The sequence below is a fragment of the Pristis pectinata genome, chromosome 11 (genome assembly GCF_009764475.1).
Source record: "Pristis pectinata isolate sPriPec2 chromosome 11, sPriPec2.1.pri, whole genome shotgun sequence".
In the NCBI taxonomy this organism is placed as follows: Eukaryota; Metazoa; Chordata; class Chondrichthyes; order Rhinopristiformes; family Pristidae; genus Pristis; species Pristis pectinata.
The window spans coordinates 6,013,102-6,028,432 of record NC_067415.1 but is presented as its reverse complement, the minus strand read 5'-3'; the positions used below and the strand labels follow the sequence as shown (position 1 = coordinate 6,028,432).

The following is a 15,331-nucleotide window of genomic DNA, read 5'->3' as shown; positions in this document are numbered from 1 at the left end:
CCCGTACGTCTTTGGAATGTGGGAGGAAACTGGAGCACCCGGAGGGAACCAAAGCAGACACCGGAATTGAACCTGGGTCGCTGGCACTGTAATAGCGTTATGCTAACCGCTACACTACCGTGCCTGATGAGGTGGAGAGTGGAGTGAAGGACACCTCCCATAAGAGTTGGCAGACAACGTTCACACAGGAACTAAGGCAATGATAAGCAGGATCATTTTCGGAGAAGTGGTGATAGTGAGGTTTGATGCCAAATGATGAGCCCAATTCCAAACTGTATTCATAGTTTATTTCTTTTTGAGAGTAACCTTCATATAAAATACATTTTATTAAAGCACTTTAATAAGCCACAGCTCTGTAGAAAGTCAAGACACAATGGGGTTCCATGCAGAATTGATCAGTGCAGGAATTTTGCCTCTGTGCAAGGTCAGAGAGCTCAAAGCTGAGGCAGTAACTGGTGGAGTCTCACCGTGAGGAACCAGGGTCAGCATTGCAACAGTGTCTCATTGTCTACCTACTGGAACACCCCTCTTCCCCAAAAAATCTTTTCCTAGGCAGGTAACCACCAGGTAATCCTCCCACTGTATCCTCCCTCAGATGTGTCATTCCTGTATTCCAGTCAAGACCAAACCTCGACACTCCATGGAACTCCAAGATTTCTGTGAGGTGCTTTGGTTCTGATAGAGACCTTGCTCTTCCTCTAGGGATGCTGGGATGAGGAAGGGGAAATCCTGCCAATGACTGCAGGGCAGCCAGATTGGAAAAAAGTCTCGCATTTCTAAAGCGCCTTTCACATCCCTTCCCAGGAAGCATTTTTGGTGTAGTCACTCTTGTAACAGTGAGTCCAATAGCCAATGGCATGTGCCCACAAGCAGAAACCTCACCGCAACCACTTTTGATAATGTCCTTTGATAAATATTGTCCTGGACACCACAAAATAGATTTCCCTGCCCATCTTAAAAGAACCCATGATACTACTTTGACGTTGCGAGTAGACGGAACCTTGGTTTGACATCTCATCCAAAATTGGGATTGGCTCCATTTGAAACCAGGATACTGGGTCTGCCATGGCTGGGGGAAAAGTAAGCACTCTCCTCATTGTACATGCAGAAAGGAGGTGCTCGCTTGCCTCATTCCCACCAATTCTGGCTCTGCTGCAATGGACTGAGCAATGTTGCAAAGAGTCAATGGATGAGCATGAAACTTGATTCATACAGCACTGGGGAGGAATTAAACAGCAAGTTGCAGTGTCAACAGTTCACCACCAGGTGCCAGCAATCCTCATCCTTATTGTTCCCAAACCATTTGGGTCAGGAATTTCCTTCTGCTCCACTGATTTAACTGGACCACAAGCTGGAAGCAACTGCATGGATCTTTCTAGCCTTACTTTGGCAGAATATCAGGATTTAATCAGCTGCCTCTAGTTCAGATGTCATCCAAAACTGAGCACAGTAATAGTGTTGAACTACAGTCCACGGTCTGAGGGTTAGCAACAGTAGCAAATGTTGTTGGATTGTGAAATATGGATATTTCTTGTAAAAAATGTAATTTTATTATCTTGTTTTCATCTTATAGATGTCAAAAATGGGATATTTATTCTTGGCAACAATTATGAATCTTCTTTCTTTCGTTGCTGGTACAAACTTTTCCAGATCGACAAAGTAACTGTTCTCAGGGGACTTTCCGGTCCAGAATGCTTTAGATTCTCTTCCTTGGCCTTGCCCCATCCCCAAGTGGTCACAACCACCATCAACGTTCTCAACAGTTGCCCACTCGTGTGAGCATCTCCAATGGGGCCGCCCGACACAGCTCCCCCTCTGGTGGGAAGTTTCTGCCTCTGCTTGGCCCAAACAGGAAGAAAAGATTCAAAAGGGGCCCAAAAACAGCAGTCCAGATGTTAAAATTTTGGGCCAAAAAGAAAAAGTATTGCTTCTTTTAAAATAAATCCTCAATATTTTTGCTTATTGGTTTAAAAAAATGCCAGTGGCTGTCGATTAACAGTCAAGCATCATTAAGTAGCATCAGGAAGAGTCTATTCACTATCTAATAGGTTGGGCAATAGAAAGATAGACATTCTGGCCAACTAATAGCACGACAGCTGGAGGCAGGAAGTTGACTGACAATGCATTTGGGAATACGTCCAACCAGGACTGGCCTACCCAGAACACCCTTTCCAAAAGATGTCCTCTGATTTGAAACCTCTCGGATACTGAAAGGCTTGGAAAGAGTGGATGAGGAGAGGATGTTTCCATTAGTAGGAGAGCCTTGGATCTGAGGGCACAGCCTCAGAATAAAGGGACGTCCCTTTAGAACTGAGAGGAGGAGGAATTTCTTCAGCCAGAGGGTGGTGAATCTGTGGAATTCGTTGCCACAGATGGCTGTGGAGGCCAAGTCATTGGGTGTATTTAGAACATAATAGCACAGTACAGTACAGCCCACAATGTTGTGCCAACATTTTATCCTGCTCTAAGATCTATCTAACCCTTCCCTCCCACATAGCCCCCCATTTCTCCATCATTCATGTGTCTATCCAAGAATCTCTTAAATGTCCCCAATGTATCTGCCCCCACAACCTCTGCCAGCAGTGCGTTCCACGCACCCACCACTCTCTGTGTAAAAAACTTACCCCATGACCTCCCCCTTATATCTTCCTCCAATCACCTTAAAATTATGCCCCCTCGTGTTAGCCATTTTCACCCTGGGAAAAAGTCTCTGACTGTCCACTCAATCTATGCCTCTTATCATCTTGTACACCTCTATCAAGTCTCCTCTCATCCTCCTTCTCTCCAAAGAGAAAAGCCCTAACTCGCTCAACCTATAAGATTTAAGGCAGAGATTAACAGGTTCTTGATTGGTAAGGGGGAGGTTAAGGGTTATGGGGGAATGGGGTTGAGAAAATATCAGCCATGATCAAATGGCAGAGTGGCCTAATTCTGCTCCTATATCTTATGGTCTATGACTAGTGGAGTTGACCAGCTGGATCTATGGGAGAAGGGTTCTCATGGTTCTGGAGTGTTCCGATACAAAATTAAAAGGCAAGAAGGCCATTGTTAAATAAGTAGATACACCATCCCAGCAGGCAGAGCAGAAATAGCAAGAACCACCTACATCAAAAGCGGTCCTTAAACTAGTGGTCTCTCAGCAGCATGAAAAACAGCACAAGACTTCAAATAATTTGCCCGATTTGGCCCATTAGTAATCTCAGTACAGTTGCTATGACATTATGAACGGATCCTACATCACAGTCAGACCCCCACAGGAAAAACTTGAGTGATACATCCCACTAAATGTAGCCTTGGCTGAATAAATGATCTGCTGGTGGTACACAAGCAAACATATAACAATTTTACATAATATGCACATTTTTACACAGGATGCTCCAAGCAGCTAGTTAACACTGGGGAGGTTTTTTAATATGTTGTTAGTGTGAATTGTATTCTTATTGACGTTACTAGGCAACGGAACACCGCTTTGGACCCAATGTCAAGCATTCCTATGTCACAGGCAGAATAAAACAACCTGCCATACTGAGAATTGGCCTCCAATTAGTATTCCCTCTACAGGGTGGAGACGATATTTCTATCCTCTGCTCCCAGACCATTCAGCCCCTTTAGAGTTGTTCTGTATTCCAAGCACATGAGGGAGAAAGAAAGGAGATGCTGATGGGGTGAGAAAGGGCAGGGTTGGGTGGGGAGGGGGCTCGTTTGGAGTAGAAACACTAGTGTGATCTGATTGGGAGTTCACTGGGGACACAAGAGGGACCACGCAATCCCAGCACCTCTTGGCCAAGGTGCAGCCCAGAAATATCGTCATAGAGTTATACAGCACAGAAACAGGCCCTTCAGCCCAATTTGTCAATGCTAACCAAGGTGTCTACCTGAGCTAGTCTCACTTAACCTACATTTGGCCGTTATCCTTCTAAACCTTTCCCATCCATGTACCTGTCCAAATGTCTGTTAAATATCGTAGTTGTAGCCACCTCTACCACTTCCTCCCGCAGCTCGTTTCATATACCCAGTGTGAAAAACTCTGTTAAATCTTTCCCCCTTCAACTTAACCTATGCCCTCCAGCTCTAGACTCCCCTACCCTGGGGAAAAGACCGTGACCATCCACCTTGTCTCTGCCTCTCGTAAGGTCACCCCTCAGCCTCCATCACTCCAGGGAAATCAGCCCCAGCCTTCCCAGTCCCTCCTGAGAACTCAAGCCCTCCTGTCCCGGCAACACCCTTGTGAATTTCTTTCTGCTTCCCTTTAACTGAATCACATCCTTATGAAGGTTTAGACAATCCTCCTCTGGATGGGGAGAAATTTCAGTCCAGGCACACATTTGACTAAAGGGTTAAACAGATACTTAAAACCACACAGAATGTTAACAGGAGGCTTGTTAAAGAGTGAATGCAGATTGAATGCTAAGCAACTATGTGTAGAAGGGGCTGCCGGCAACAGTGGTGGAGGCGGATACGACAGGGTCTTTTAAGAGACTTTTGGATAGGTACATGGAGCTTAGAAAAATAGAGGGCTATGGGTAAGCCTAGTAATTTCTAAGGTAGGGATATGTTCGGCACAACTTTGTGGGCCGAAGGGCCTGTATTGCACCGTAGGTTTTCTATATTTCTATGTTTAATTGGAGGTGGAATGAAGAAATTTCTTGTTTCAACAGCCCTTGATATAACCTGAGATTCACCAAAGGGCAGACTGCCTGTAGGAAGTTGAATAAAAACTTTAAAGGCAGGTTTTTTTTTTTCCCCAGGGATTTGGGGAAAAGAGCAGGGAAGTGGGAATATCAGTATGGTCTTGATGGGCCTCCTCTTGAGTTAAGACCATTCCACAAATTGATAACAGGGTAGAGATAGCAAGTCCGATTCCTGTGCTGTATGTTTGATTATTAAAGAATGAGAAAGCAAACTTGGAACTGGATTATGTGAAAAGGAAAACATTAAGAAATTAAACTTATAGCAGAACTGTGGGGTTTTCCGAAATCACCACTGCTTCTGGAATCCTCTGGTACTTTTGAGATGGAGATCAATAGATTATTTTTGTTAAGTAAGGTTACCATAGAGTTGTACAGCAGAGAAACAGGCCCTTCGGCCCACGGCGTCTATGCTGACCATCACACCTATCTATACTAATCCCTCTTGCCTGCATGAATTCCATATCTCTTAGCATTGAAGGACTGGAATTTAGAAACACCCTAAAGGAGCTGCAGAGTATCCAGAAGGGGCTCTTGCATTGCAATAGTTGCCCCAAAATGGAGATCAAGTCTCCCTGTTGGATTCAGATCAGAGGAATTTTTACTGTATTTAAATCCTGGCACACCTTGACCAGGTAATGCTTGAAACTGGGGTTGAAGACAGGTGAGATTAACCATTAACTGCTCAGCACTGAAGAAAGATCACCAACCACGCCGCAGGGCCTAATTTACAGACCAAGGTATAAACCCATCTATAATAATTCACCATTGTCTTTAGCACAGAAGGTACATCATGTAAACATCTTGGGTTCTGGGTTAATGGTCCAGCACCCACAAGCCCAAGAACTCAAAGGCATTTGTTGCACAATTTGTTAAGTCTCCATGATCTGTAAAGCCACAACAGGCAACTGAAGCCCAAAGACATAACGAGGCAGAATAGTTTCTATTATCTGTGAAGGAAGTTGATGCCTTCCTCTCACAACCCATCATCACCACCTTAATATTATGGGCAAAATACGCAAATCACCCCAGCCATGTTCCCCACTCTCCACCAATCCCAGCCAGGTGGTGGAGATCCCACCAATCCCAGTGAGATGGGTGGAGATCCCACCAATCCCAGAGAGATGGGTGGTATTCCCACCAATCACATGGTGGGTAGTGGAGGGCCCCACCAATCCCAACCAGTGGGATAGAGATGCCACCAATCCCAGAGAGGTGGAAATCCCACCAATCTCAGTGAAGTAGGTGGAGATCCCACCAAACCCAGCAATGATGTGTGGAAATCCCACCAATCCCAGGGTGGGGGGGGGGGGGTTAGGGGAACCACCAATCCCAGCAAGGTGGGTGAAGATTCCCACCAATCCCAGGTGGAGATCCCACCAATTCCAGCAAGGAAGGTGGAAATCCCACCAATCCCAGTGAGGTAGATGGAGATCCCACCAATGGTGTGTGGAGATCCCACTAATCCAAGGGTGGGGGGGGGGTGGAGATCCCACCAATCCCAGCAAGGTGGGTGGGGGTTCCCATCAATCCCAGATAGGTGGAAATCCCACCAATCCCAGAGTGGTGGGTGGAGATCCCACCAATCACAGGGAAATGGAGGCTCCAACTAATCCCAGGGATGACTTTTTCCTGATTATGGCTTGGCAACGTCTTTCACTTTGTGTGGGGCACTGGCAGTGGGAAGGCAGGAATGAAGACAGCAATTGGTGATTGTGCACAGGTTCGGAAGATGCTCCATTTTGACCTATTATCCTTGAACAATCCTCCAGGCACAGATTCAATGCACTAAAGCCATACCATCATCTCAACCAAAGGTTGTCGTGAACACCATAAATCCATCAATAAGGGTAGTTTCTGCCCTGTATACAGCAGTAAAAAAGGTCTTCCATTTATAAAAACATATTTAAAAAAACATTTAAAAAATCAGTGGTAAAAAATCCTCAGGATATTTCTTTCAGTTCAAAATGATATCCTTCAAGTTGAGTGAACCCTTTTCACAGTGCACACCCTCAGTATAAGGCTGGTGTGTCACAAAATGGCTTCCCTCCTGTGGTCCCAACAAGATATCCTACCCCAGTGTCAGAGGCAGGCATGAGTGGACAGGGGAAGAGGTATGGACTGCATTACAAGGTACAGGCAGAGTAGGAGTGAGAGAGGAAGTAAATCAGGACCCATAGGGTGGTCACTCCAAAACCTGGGAGTCAAACTCTGGAGAAGGGAATGTGTAGGGGTAGAGGAGCAACAAGTTGGAACAGCAGAGTGTGTGATTCAGTTTTAATCTCTTATGGGACGCAGTTGTCACCAGAAAGACCAGCATTTATTGCCCATTCCCCAACTGCTCTTGAGAACCCAAATGGAGACACAAGAGACTGCAGATGCTGGAAACTGGAGCAACACACACAGGCTCTGGAGGAACTCTGTAGGTCAGGCAGCATCTATGGAGGGAAATGGACAATCGATGTTTCAGGTTGAGACCCTTCATCTGGACTGGAAAAAAAGAGGGGAGTCAGCCGGTATGAAAAGGTGGGGGGGGGGGGAAGGGGTGGAGCAAGAGTTCTGAAAAAGGAGGACATCTCGGATGTCCTGGAGTGGAAGGCCTCATCAAGAGAACAGATGTGGTGGAGACAGAGGAACTGAGAAAAGGGAACGGTGTCCTTGCAAGTGACAGGGTGGGAGGATGTGTCATTGAGGTACCCGCAGGAGTGAGTGGATTTGTTGTAGATGTCAGTGGATAATCTGTCTCCTGAGATGGAGACAGAGAAATCAAGAAAGGGACCTGGCCCCACCCCTTCCCTCCACCTCTTTATACTGGTTATCCTCCCTCTTTCTTTTCAGTTCTGATGGAGGATCTCGACCTGAAACGTCGACTGTCCGTTTCCCTCCATAGATGCTGCCTGACCCGCTGAGTTCCTCCAGCAACGTTGAGTGTTGTCCTTGAGAGCCGCCATCTTGAACCACTGCAGTCTTTCTGGTGAAGGCGCTCCCACCATGCTGTCGGGGAGGGAGTTCCAGGATTTAGACTCGGTGATGATGAAGGAGCGGCGAGATGTTTCCAAGTCAGGGTGGCGTGTGACTGGGAGGGGAACCTGCAGGTGGTGGTGTTCCGCTTGTCCTCCTTGCTGGTTTCGGAAGGTGTTGTTGCAGTAACCTGGGCAAGTGACTGAGGATGGTACACACTACAGCCACTGAGTGCCAGCCATGGAGGGACTGAACATTGAGGGTGATGGACAGGTGTGAGACAAATGGACTGCTTTGTCCCGGATGGTGTCGAGCTCCTCAAGAGTTGTCAGAGTTGAACTCATCGAGACAAGTGAGAATTCCACCACTCCCGTCTTATGCCTTGTGGATGGTGCCAAGGGCTTGGGATGTCAGGATGCACAATATCCTACTCTTGGAGGGACGGTATTTATGCGTCTGGTCCGGTTGAGTTTCTGGTCCCCAGCATGGAATCAGTGATGGTCAAGGGGCCACACTGAGATGCTTAACTACAAGTGTGATAGTGAGTGGAGAGAGTGTGATCCTTCGGGAGAGATAAAATCACAAGCCAGTCAGCTTCAGAGTGGAGGGTGGAGGGGGTGGTACTGGAGGGAAGAGAGAGGGAGAAACATCTTGTGATTATGATTGGTTGGGAAAACCAGTGAAAATATTAATGTTTATCTCACCCAACAGCCTGGTACTGATGATGGGCTGGTTGGTCAACAGTCTGTGGAGATGGAGGATTGGGGAGGGGAGGGGGTTGGTGAGAGGGGGGGGAAGGGGCAGGTGTGGGAGAGGAGGACGAGGGGGAGGCGGTGGGGAGGAGGGAGCAGGAGAGAGAGGGGAGGAGAGAGGAGGGGGGGAAGGGGAGAGAGCAAGGAGGCAGCAGAGGGGAAGATAGGGAAGAGGAAAGGACGGAGAGATTGGGGGGTGAGAGAGAGGAGGGGGAGCGGGAGGGCAGTGGAAAGAGGATGATGAGGAGGAGAAAGGGGCAGGGAAGAGGGAAGGGAGGCAGGACGGAAGAGAGAGAGGGAAAGAGAGAGGGAAGTCACAGAGGAAGAGAGGGAAGGTGGGACTGGTAGGGAAGAGAGAGGGGCTGGGACACAGACACATGGGAGAGGGAGGGAATTAAGAGGACATCCCATTTAATCCTGAAGTCTCCTTCGGAAGAGTTCCAGGGGAATGAAGAGGAACTGACAGAATTCCCTTGTACTTTCCTTTCTCTGACCATCATCTCACCCAACATCCTCCTTGCTCTCTCGGGGAGGGGCTGTAGATGCAGTACCAGGGCAGGGCAGAGGAATCTGTTGAGGTATGAGCAGCTTAGAGTCAAGGAGGAGCAGCATTATGGAAGGAGGAAGTCTCCAAGAAATTTCCGGAATTACAGCCACCCAAGTAGGTCGTCGGGAGTTCCCATATCAAAGGCCATTCCAAAAGAGGTTGGGTGATTAGCGAAGAGGAGGTCGATAGAGGGGGTAAAGACCTGTAGGCATCAACAATTCCTCACCCCACCCCTCCCTCCCCTTCCGAAATCTTCCTAGCCGCAGATCCGGTCGACCGTCTCGCGCGTCTTGTCTGGCAGAAGAGTGTCGGGGAGTTTAGATACTGGCCAGCTCGTTGCTGCTGCTGATGTTAAGGTTGATGGTGCCGGGAAGGTCGTTGTCCTGACGGTTGCCCTTGTCTCTCAGGTGCAAGGTGTGGTGTGGCTGGAGGTCACTGGGGTCAGCCAGGAATGTCACCTGACCCAGGAACTGGTCATTGAAGACATTGTTATTCCAGATCTGGGCAAAATAAATATGTGTGGAGAGTTCAAGTTATGACAGTAAACATTGCATTATTTAAATTTAAATTATTAAAATTATTTCAATTTCTATACAGAGCATTCTGACTAGTTGCATCACAGCCTGGTATGGAGCCTTCAAGAGGCTGCAGAGGGTTGTAGACTCAGCCAGCTCCATCACGGGCACAACCCTCCCCGCCATCGAGGACATCTTCAAGAGGTAGTGCCTCAAGAAGGTGGCATCCATCACTGATGACCCTCACCATCCGGGACATGCCCTCTTCTCGTTACCACCATCAGGGAGGAGGTACAGGAGCCTGAAGACCCACACTCAACGTTTCAGGAACAGCTTCTTCCCCTCCGCCATCAGATTTCTGAATGGTCCATGAACCCATGAACACTATCTTGTTATTCCTTTTTTTTTGTACTAGTTATTTACTTATAGTAATTTTATATCTTTGCGCTGTACTGCTGCCATAAAATAACAAATTCAGTTGAGTCAGTGATAACAAATCTGATTCTGATTCTGATTTATGAATTGGAACCTCTTTGCTTATGTGATGATGTTGAGTGCACCTGTTCTAAATTCCTAATCTTAAATCAAGACCTTTATCAGTTATAAGTGTCTACAAGTACCCTCACTTTAGGAAGATTATACTGTATCTACTTGTATTTCAAAGACTAATTGACTGAATTACTTTAGTCTCTTTTCTAAATGGGTTTAGTTGTCAATAATCACCATTTCGAGAGGTGGGTCCCTTCTCCCAACCAAGAAGAAGATACTTCCAGCTAACAATGCAGATTAAACAGTTATTTTACTTTAAATGGAGCACGTTTATTCTGAGGAGTAAATTTTAACAGAGATTATAATCCTACAAAGGATTTTCGAAACACAAGTACAATTCAGTAGTGGACTCAGCCCAGTACATCACGGGCACATCCCTCCCCACTGTCGGTAGCATCTACAGGAGGCGCTGCCTCAAGAAGGCAACATCCATATAAAGACCCTCACCATCCGGGCCGTGCCATCTTCTTGCAGCTACCATTGGGCAGGAGGTACAGAAGCCTGAAGTCCCACACCACCAGGTTCAAGAACAGTTACTTCCCTACAACCATTCAGTTCTTGAACCAACCGGCACAATCCTAGTCACCATAGTTTAGCAACACTATGACCGCTTTGCACTCAAATGGATTTTAATTGTGTTCTTTCTTGTAAGAATTGTGTATAATTTATGTTTTTCTTGTGAGTGCTGCTTATATGTTGCTATGTGCCTGTGATGCTGCTGCAAGTAAGTTTTTCATTGCACCTGTGCACACATGTACTTGTGCAGATGACAATAAACTCAGTTTGAACTTTGAGAGACAATTGTGCTGCCCACTGAAATCAGGCGATGAAACAATGGAGGGGTGGAAACATCTTCCTCATTATAGGAAGAATGTGGAAGTGTTGGAAAGGGTGCAGAGGAGATTTACCAGGATGCTGCCTGGTTTAGAGAGTATGGATTATGAGGAGAGACTAAGGGAGGTAGGGCTTTACTCTTTGGAGAGAAGGAGGATGAGAGGAGACATGATAGAGGTGTACAAAATATTGAGAGGAATAGATAGAGTGGACAGCCAGTGCCTCTTTCCCAGGGCACCAATGCTCAATACAAGAGGGCATGGCTTTAAAGTAATGGGTCGGAAATTCAAGGGAGATATCAGGAAGGTTTTTTACCCCGAGAGTGGTTGAGGCATGGAATGCACTGCCTAGGGCAGTAGTGGAGGCAGGTACGTTGGTCAAATTCAAGAGATTACTAGATAAGCATATGGAGGAATTTAAAATAGAGGGATATGTGGGAGGAAGGGGTTAGATAGTCTTAGGTGTGGTTTAAGGGTCAGCACAACATGGTGGGCCAAAGGGCCTATATTGTGCTGTACTGTTCTATGTTCTATGTTCCCATAACATTCCTCCAACTGCTCAGGAACACGAGGATTGGACCCAGCAAATGATTGAATCCAGAGATTACAGAAATGGTTATCTATCAATGATGTCAAGTGCGTGAAGAATGCTGAGATATGGTGTTGGGTATGGGGAGGGCGAAGTGTTCTGATACTCAAGTGATATCCAGAGCTGAGCTCAGCTCCCTGACCCAAGTCCAACGGGACCACAGAAATTGCAGAGAGTTGTGAACGCAGCCCAAGCCATCACGCAAACCAGCCTCCCCTCCATTGACTTTTGTCTACACTTCCCGCTGCCTCGGGAAAGCAGACAAGATAATCAAAGACCCCCCCCCCCCCCCCCACCCCGGTCGTTCTCCCTTCTCCCCCCTCATTGGGCGGAAGATACAAAAGCCTGAAAGCACATACCACTAGGCTCAAGGACAGCTTCTAGTCCTCTGTTATTAGATTTAAACAAACCTCTTGTAAGCTAAAGATGAACTCTTGATCTCTCAGTCGTCGTGGTCCTTGCACTTTATTCGTCTACCTGCACTGCACTTTCTCTGTAATTATAACACTATATTCTGCATTCTGTTTCTATTTTCCTTGTGTACTACCTCGATATACTTACATATGGAATGATCTGTCTGGATGGCATGCAAAAAGCTTTACACGGTATCTTGGTACATCTGACAATAATAAACCAATTACCAATTAACTGCGTCAGGAAGGAACAGATATTGGGTAGCCTGGCTCAGTATTTTAACCAGGTCAGGATGAGTTATATAAGAAATAGGAGCGGGAATTGGCCATCCGGCCTCTCAAACCTGCTCCACCAGTCATCCAGTCTGATCTCAGTCCCATTTTCCAGAACTATTCCAGATCCCTTGAACCCTTCAACATCCAGAAACCTATCCACCTCCATTTTGAATAGACTCACCAACCGAGCTTTCTGGGCTTGAGAATTCCAGAGATTCACCAGCCTCTGAGTAGGGAAGGCTCTCCTCAGCCCCTTTATTCCCATTGGTTGATATTATTCCATGTTTCCTCTATTTCTGACATTCAGGATTACAAGTCCAGTTCTCCCCCTTTTGCAAACCCCTCCAGGGTGGGTTGGAAATGGAAACAAAATGGGCCAGGCTCAAGCTTAGCTCCGATTGTCTGTGATGGTATCAGCGCTGGGTTGTTACCTGGTATGACCTCTAACCAGATTTGGTTTCAGGCAATCACAAGGTCGATGGCAGAGAGTGGGACTAAGTGGGCAACTCAACTGGAGAACAGGGATAGGAAGGAGGGCCAAATAGCCTCCTCCTGCTATGGTATGTTCTGGACTGTGACTGGGTACACGGGCAACTGCGTTGCAATCCTCAAAAGGTGCATCTTAAGGAGGAGGGAGGAGGGTGGGCGGTCACTCACCTCAATGCGGATGGGAGTCTTGGCATCTTTCCTGTAGAAGATTCCCTTCACATTGAACTCGGGATTCACTGTGTCCTTGTGAATGGGTGACCTGACCTTCTCTCTCCCACACCGGATAATCACATAGGGGTCAGCTCCTGCGCAAGGACAGAAGAACGATATCAATTTCCAATGCCGCACTTGTTCCTGACATGGAGAATCACAACCAATCGAAGTAGTGCCATGTAACCTGTGCACCACTTCCCAACCTTGCCCACCAGAACATAGAAACAAGAGGCTCCTTATCAGAGTCATAGAGTCATAGAGCAATACCACATGGATACAGGCCCTTCGGCCCAACTAGTTCATGCCGACCACATTGTCCACCCAGCCAGTCCCAATTTCCTGCATTCGGCCCATATTCCTCTAAACCCCGCCCATCCAAGTACATATCCAAGTGCTTCTTAAATGAAACTATTGTACCTGCCTCAACCACTTCCTCTGGTAGCTCGTTCCATATACTCACCACCCTCTACGTGAAAAAGTTGCCCCTCAGGTCCCTTTTAAATCTTTCCCCTCTCACCCTAGACCTACGCACCCTAGTTTTGGGCACCCCCACCCTGGGGAAAAGACTGTTACCGTCCACCTTATCTACGCCTCTCATAATTTTGCACACTTCTACATGGTCACCCCTCAGTGTCCTATGTTCCAAGAAATAAAGACGTAGCCTGGCCAACCTCTCCTTATAACTCAGGCCCTCTAGTCCTGGCAACATCCTCGTAAATCCTTTCTGCACTCTTTCATACCCTGAGGAGCTTTAGGATATATGCAGGAGTTGTCTGTTTACACAAGGCTTCAGGTTAACTTGATGCAGCAACGAAGTGCAGGTGCTGGGAAGTTTTTAAAGCTTATATTTCCCTATCTAACATTGAGAAGGGATAACTTCCTTAACTATCTTCACACCCCAAAATCTTACTGAAGTGTAATTGAAATCCTGGAACTCTCCTCCCCAACAACACCGTGGGAGCACCTTCACCAGAAAGACCGCAGCAGTTCAAGGAGGTACCTCACCCCCGCATTCATCCGAGTCATAGAGATGTACAGCACAGAAACGGGCCCTTCGGCCCAACTGGTCCATGCCGACTGTGATGCCCATCTATGCTAATCCCATTCGCCTGCACTAGGCCCAGATCCCTCTACGTTCCGACCCAAGTACCTCTCCAAATGCCTTTCAAACGTTGGACGATATTTCAGAAACAGAAATCTGCCCTTGCAGAGTTCACAAATCACTACGAAAAGATCCGAGGTACAGAGGAAGAATTTGCTCTCACAAAATCTATGTGAATAAACGTAAATAAATCCACATAAAATGCACTTTTATCTCAACTCACATTCCTCAGCACAGATGACATGGCTTCCTATAATGGGAAACCACAATGTAGGCGGTTTTCTAGGACTGCAACCTCTTCCCTATAATGCAGGGGTCATCTGTAGTTGTACCCACCTCTACCACTACCCCTGGCTGCTAGCTCCAGATAACCACCACCCCCTGTGTGGAAAGCCTCCTCTCATGAATGCCAATCTTGCCAGTAATGCCACAAAAAAAGCATGTCCATAAGGACATAAAGAGCTTCCTGACCCAATTATCCAAACTCACCTTATCTGATTAACCTATCAGACGGCTGCATCACCCAAAATATTACACACATTGGAACTTCTCAGCATTAATTTTGTAAACTTTATGCTGTTTGGTGGTAAGTTTGCAATGGTCAACCTAGTGCAAGATGGTTAGAAAACTCTAGCCAATTGGTGAAGGGTTTGCAGTGCGTGGGTACCTGTGGTGCCATCTTGTTGGGCCAATCCACTCGCAGCAATGACGTGAACTTGGGTCACAACCTGGGGGTGTCCACACAGCCCAGACCAGCACGTGCGGGGAGGCTCGTTAAGAGTCAGTTCCCTGCAGAGACAACCACAAGGAAGAAAAGGACAGGTCTGTAAGAACGATTATAGTCATCTGCACATCAAGTGGAAGGCCAGAATGCAAACACCAGACCACATAGAGGAATGCTCTGCCAACTTTAGTAGGAATGTTATGAAACAAATAAAGCTATACTCTGTCATCAGATGGATCTCACCATCTCCCCAGGAACTAAAACAGGATGTGGTCGACTGTTGCCAGATTGTGAAGCACGCACAGATCAAACGATCCAAGGCTCACTGAGCAGCTTATACGATGCACTGTCCGATTATCCACGAGGTGCAGCGCTGAGACAAAGGCAGAGACACAAAGGAGGGAGGAGAATGAGCAGGCATGGAACGAGCAGGCACGGAACGAGCAGGATAAGTCAGAGGGAAAGGGAGGAAGAGAAAAGGAAGGTGAGAGAGAAAGAGTGGACGAAGATAAAGAGAATGAGCAGGAGAGAGGGAGCAAGGGCTTGGTCATCAAATGAGACATGGAGAAGTAGGGATGGAGGGCCAGACAGGAGGGTCTTTCAAGGTCTCCCAGCCTTCTATTCCCTGAGACGGGTGAGGTTCCTCTAATGGATGGGCTGAATGAGATACAACATGTTCA

General features: G+C 47.0%; 1 protein-coding gene across 2 annotated transcripts in view; it reads right to left on the bottom strand.

Moving 5' to 3' along the window:
- Window positions 1-265: 265 nt before the first annotated feature.
- The window catches only part of capn5a (calpain 5a), a 97,475-nt gene continuing 82,409 nt past the window's right edge, over window positions 266-15,331 (bottom strand). For both annotated transcript variants that reach the window (XM_052026074.1, XM_052026073.1), the window contains exons 10-12: window positions 14,595-14,716; window positions 12,781-12,917; window positions 266-9,448 (exon numbers count right to left, since the gene is read on the bottom strand). In XM_052026074.1, coding sequence (XP_051882034.1) covers window positions 9,266-9,448; window positions 12,781-12,917; window positions 14,595-14,716 — 442 coding nt within the window. In that variant the 3' untranslated portion in view covers window positions 266-9,265. The remainder of the gene's footprint in view (window positions 9,449-12,780; window positions 12,918-14,594; window positions 14,717-15,331) is intronic.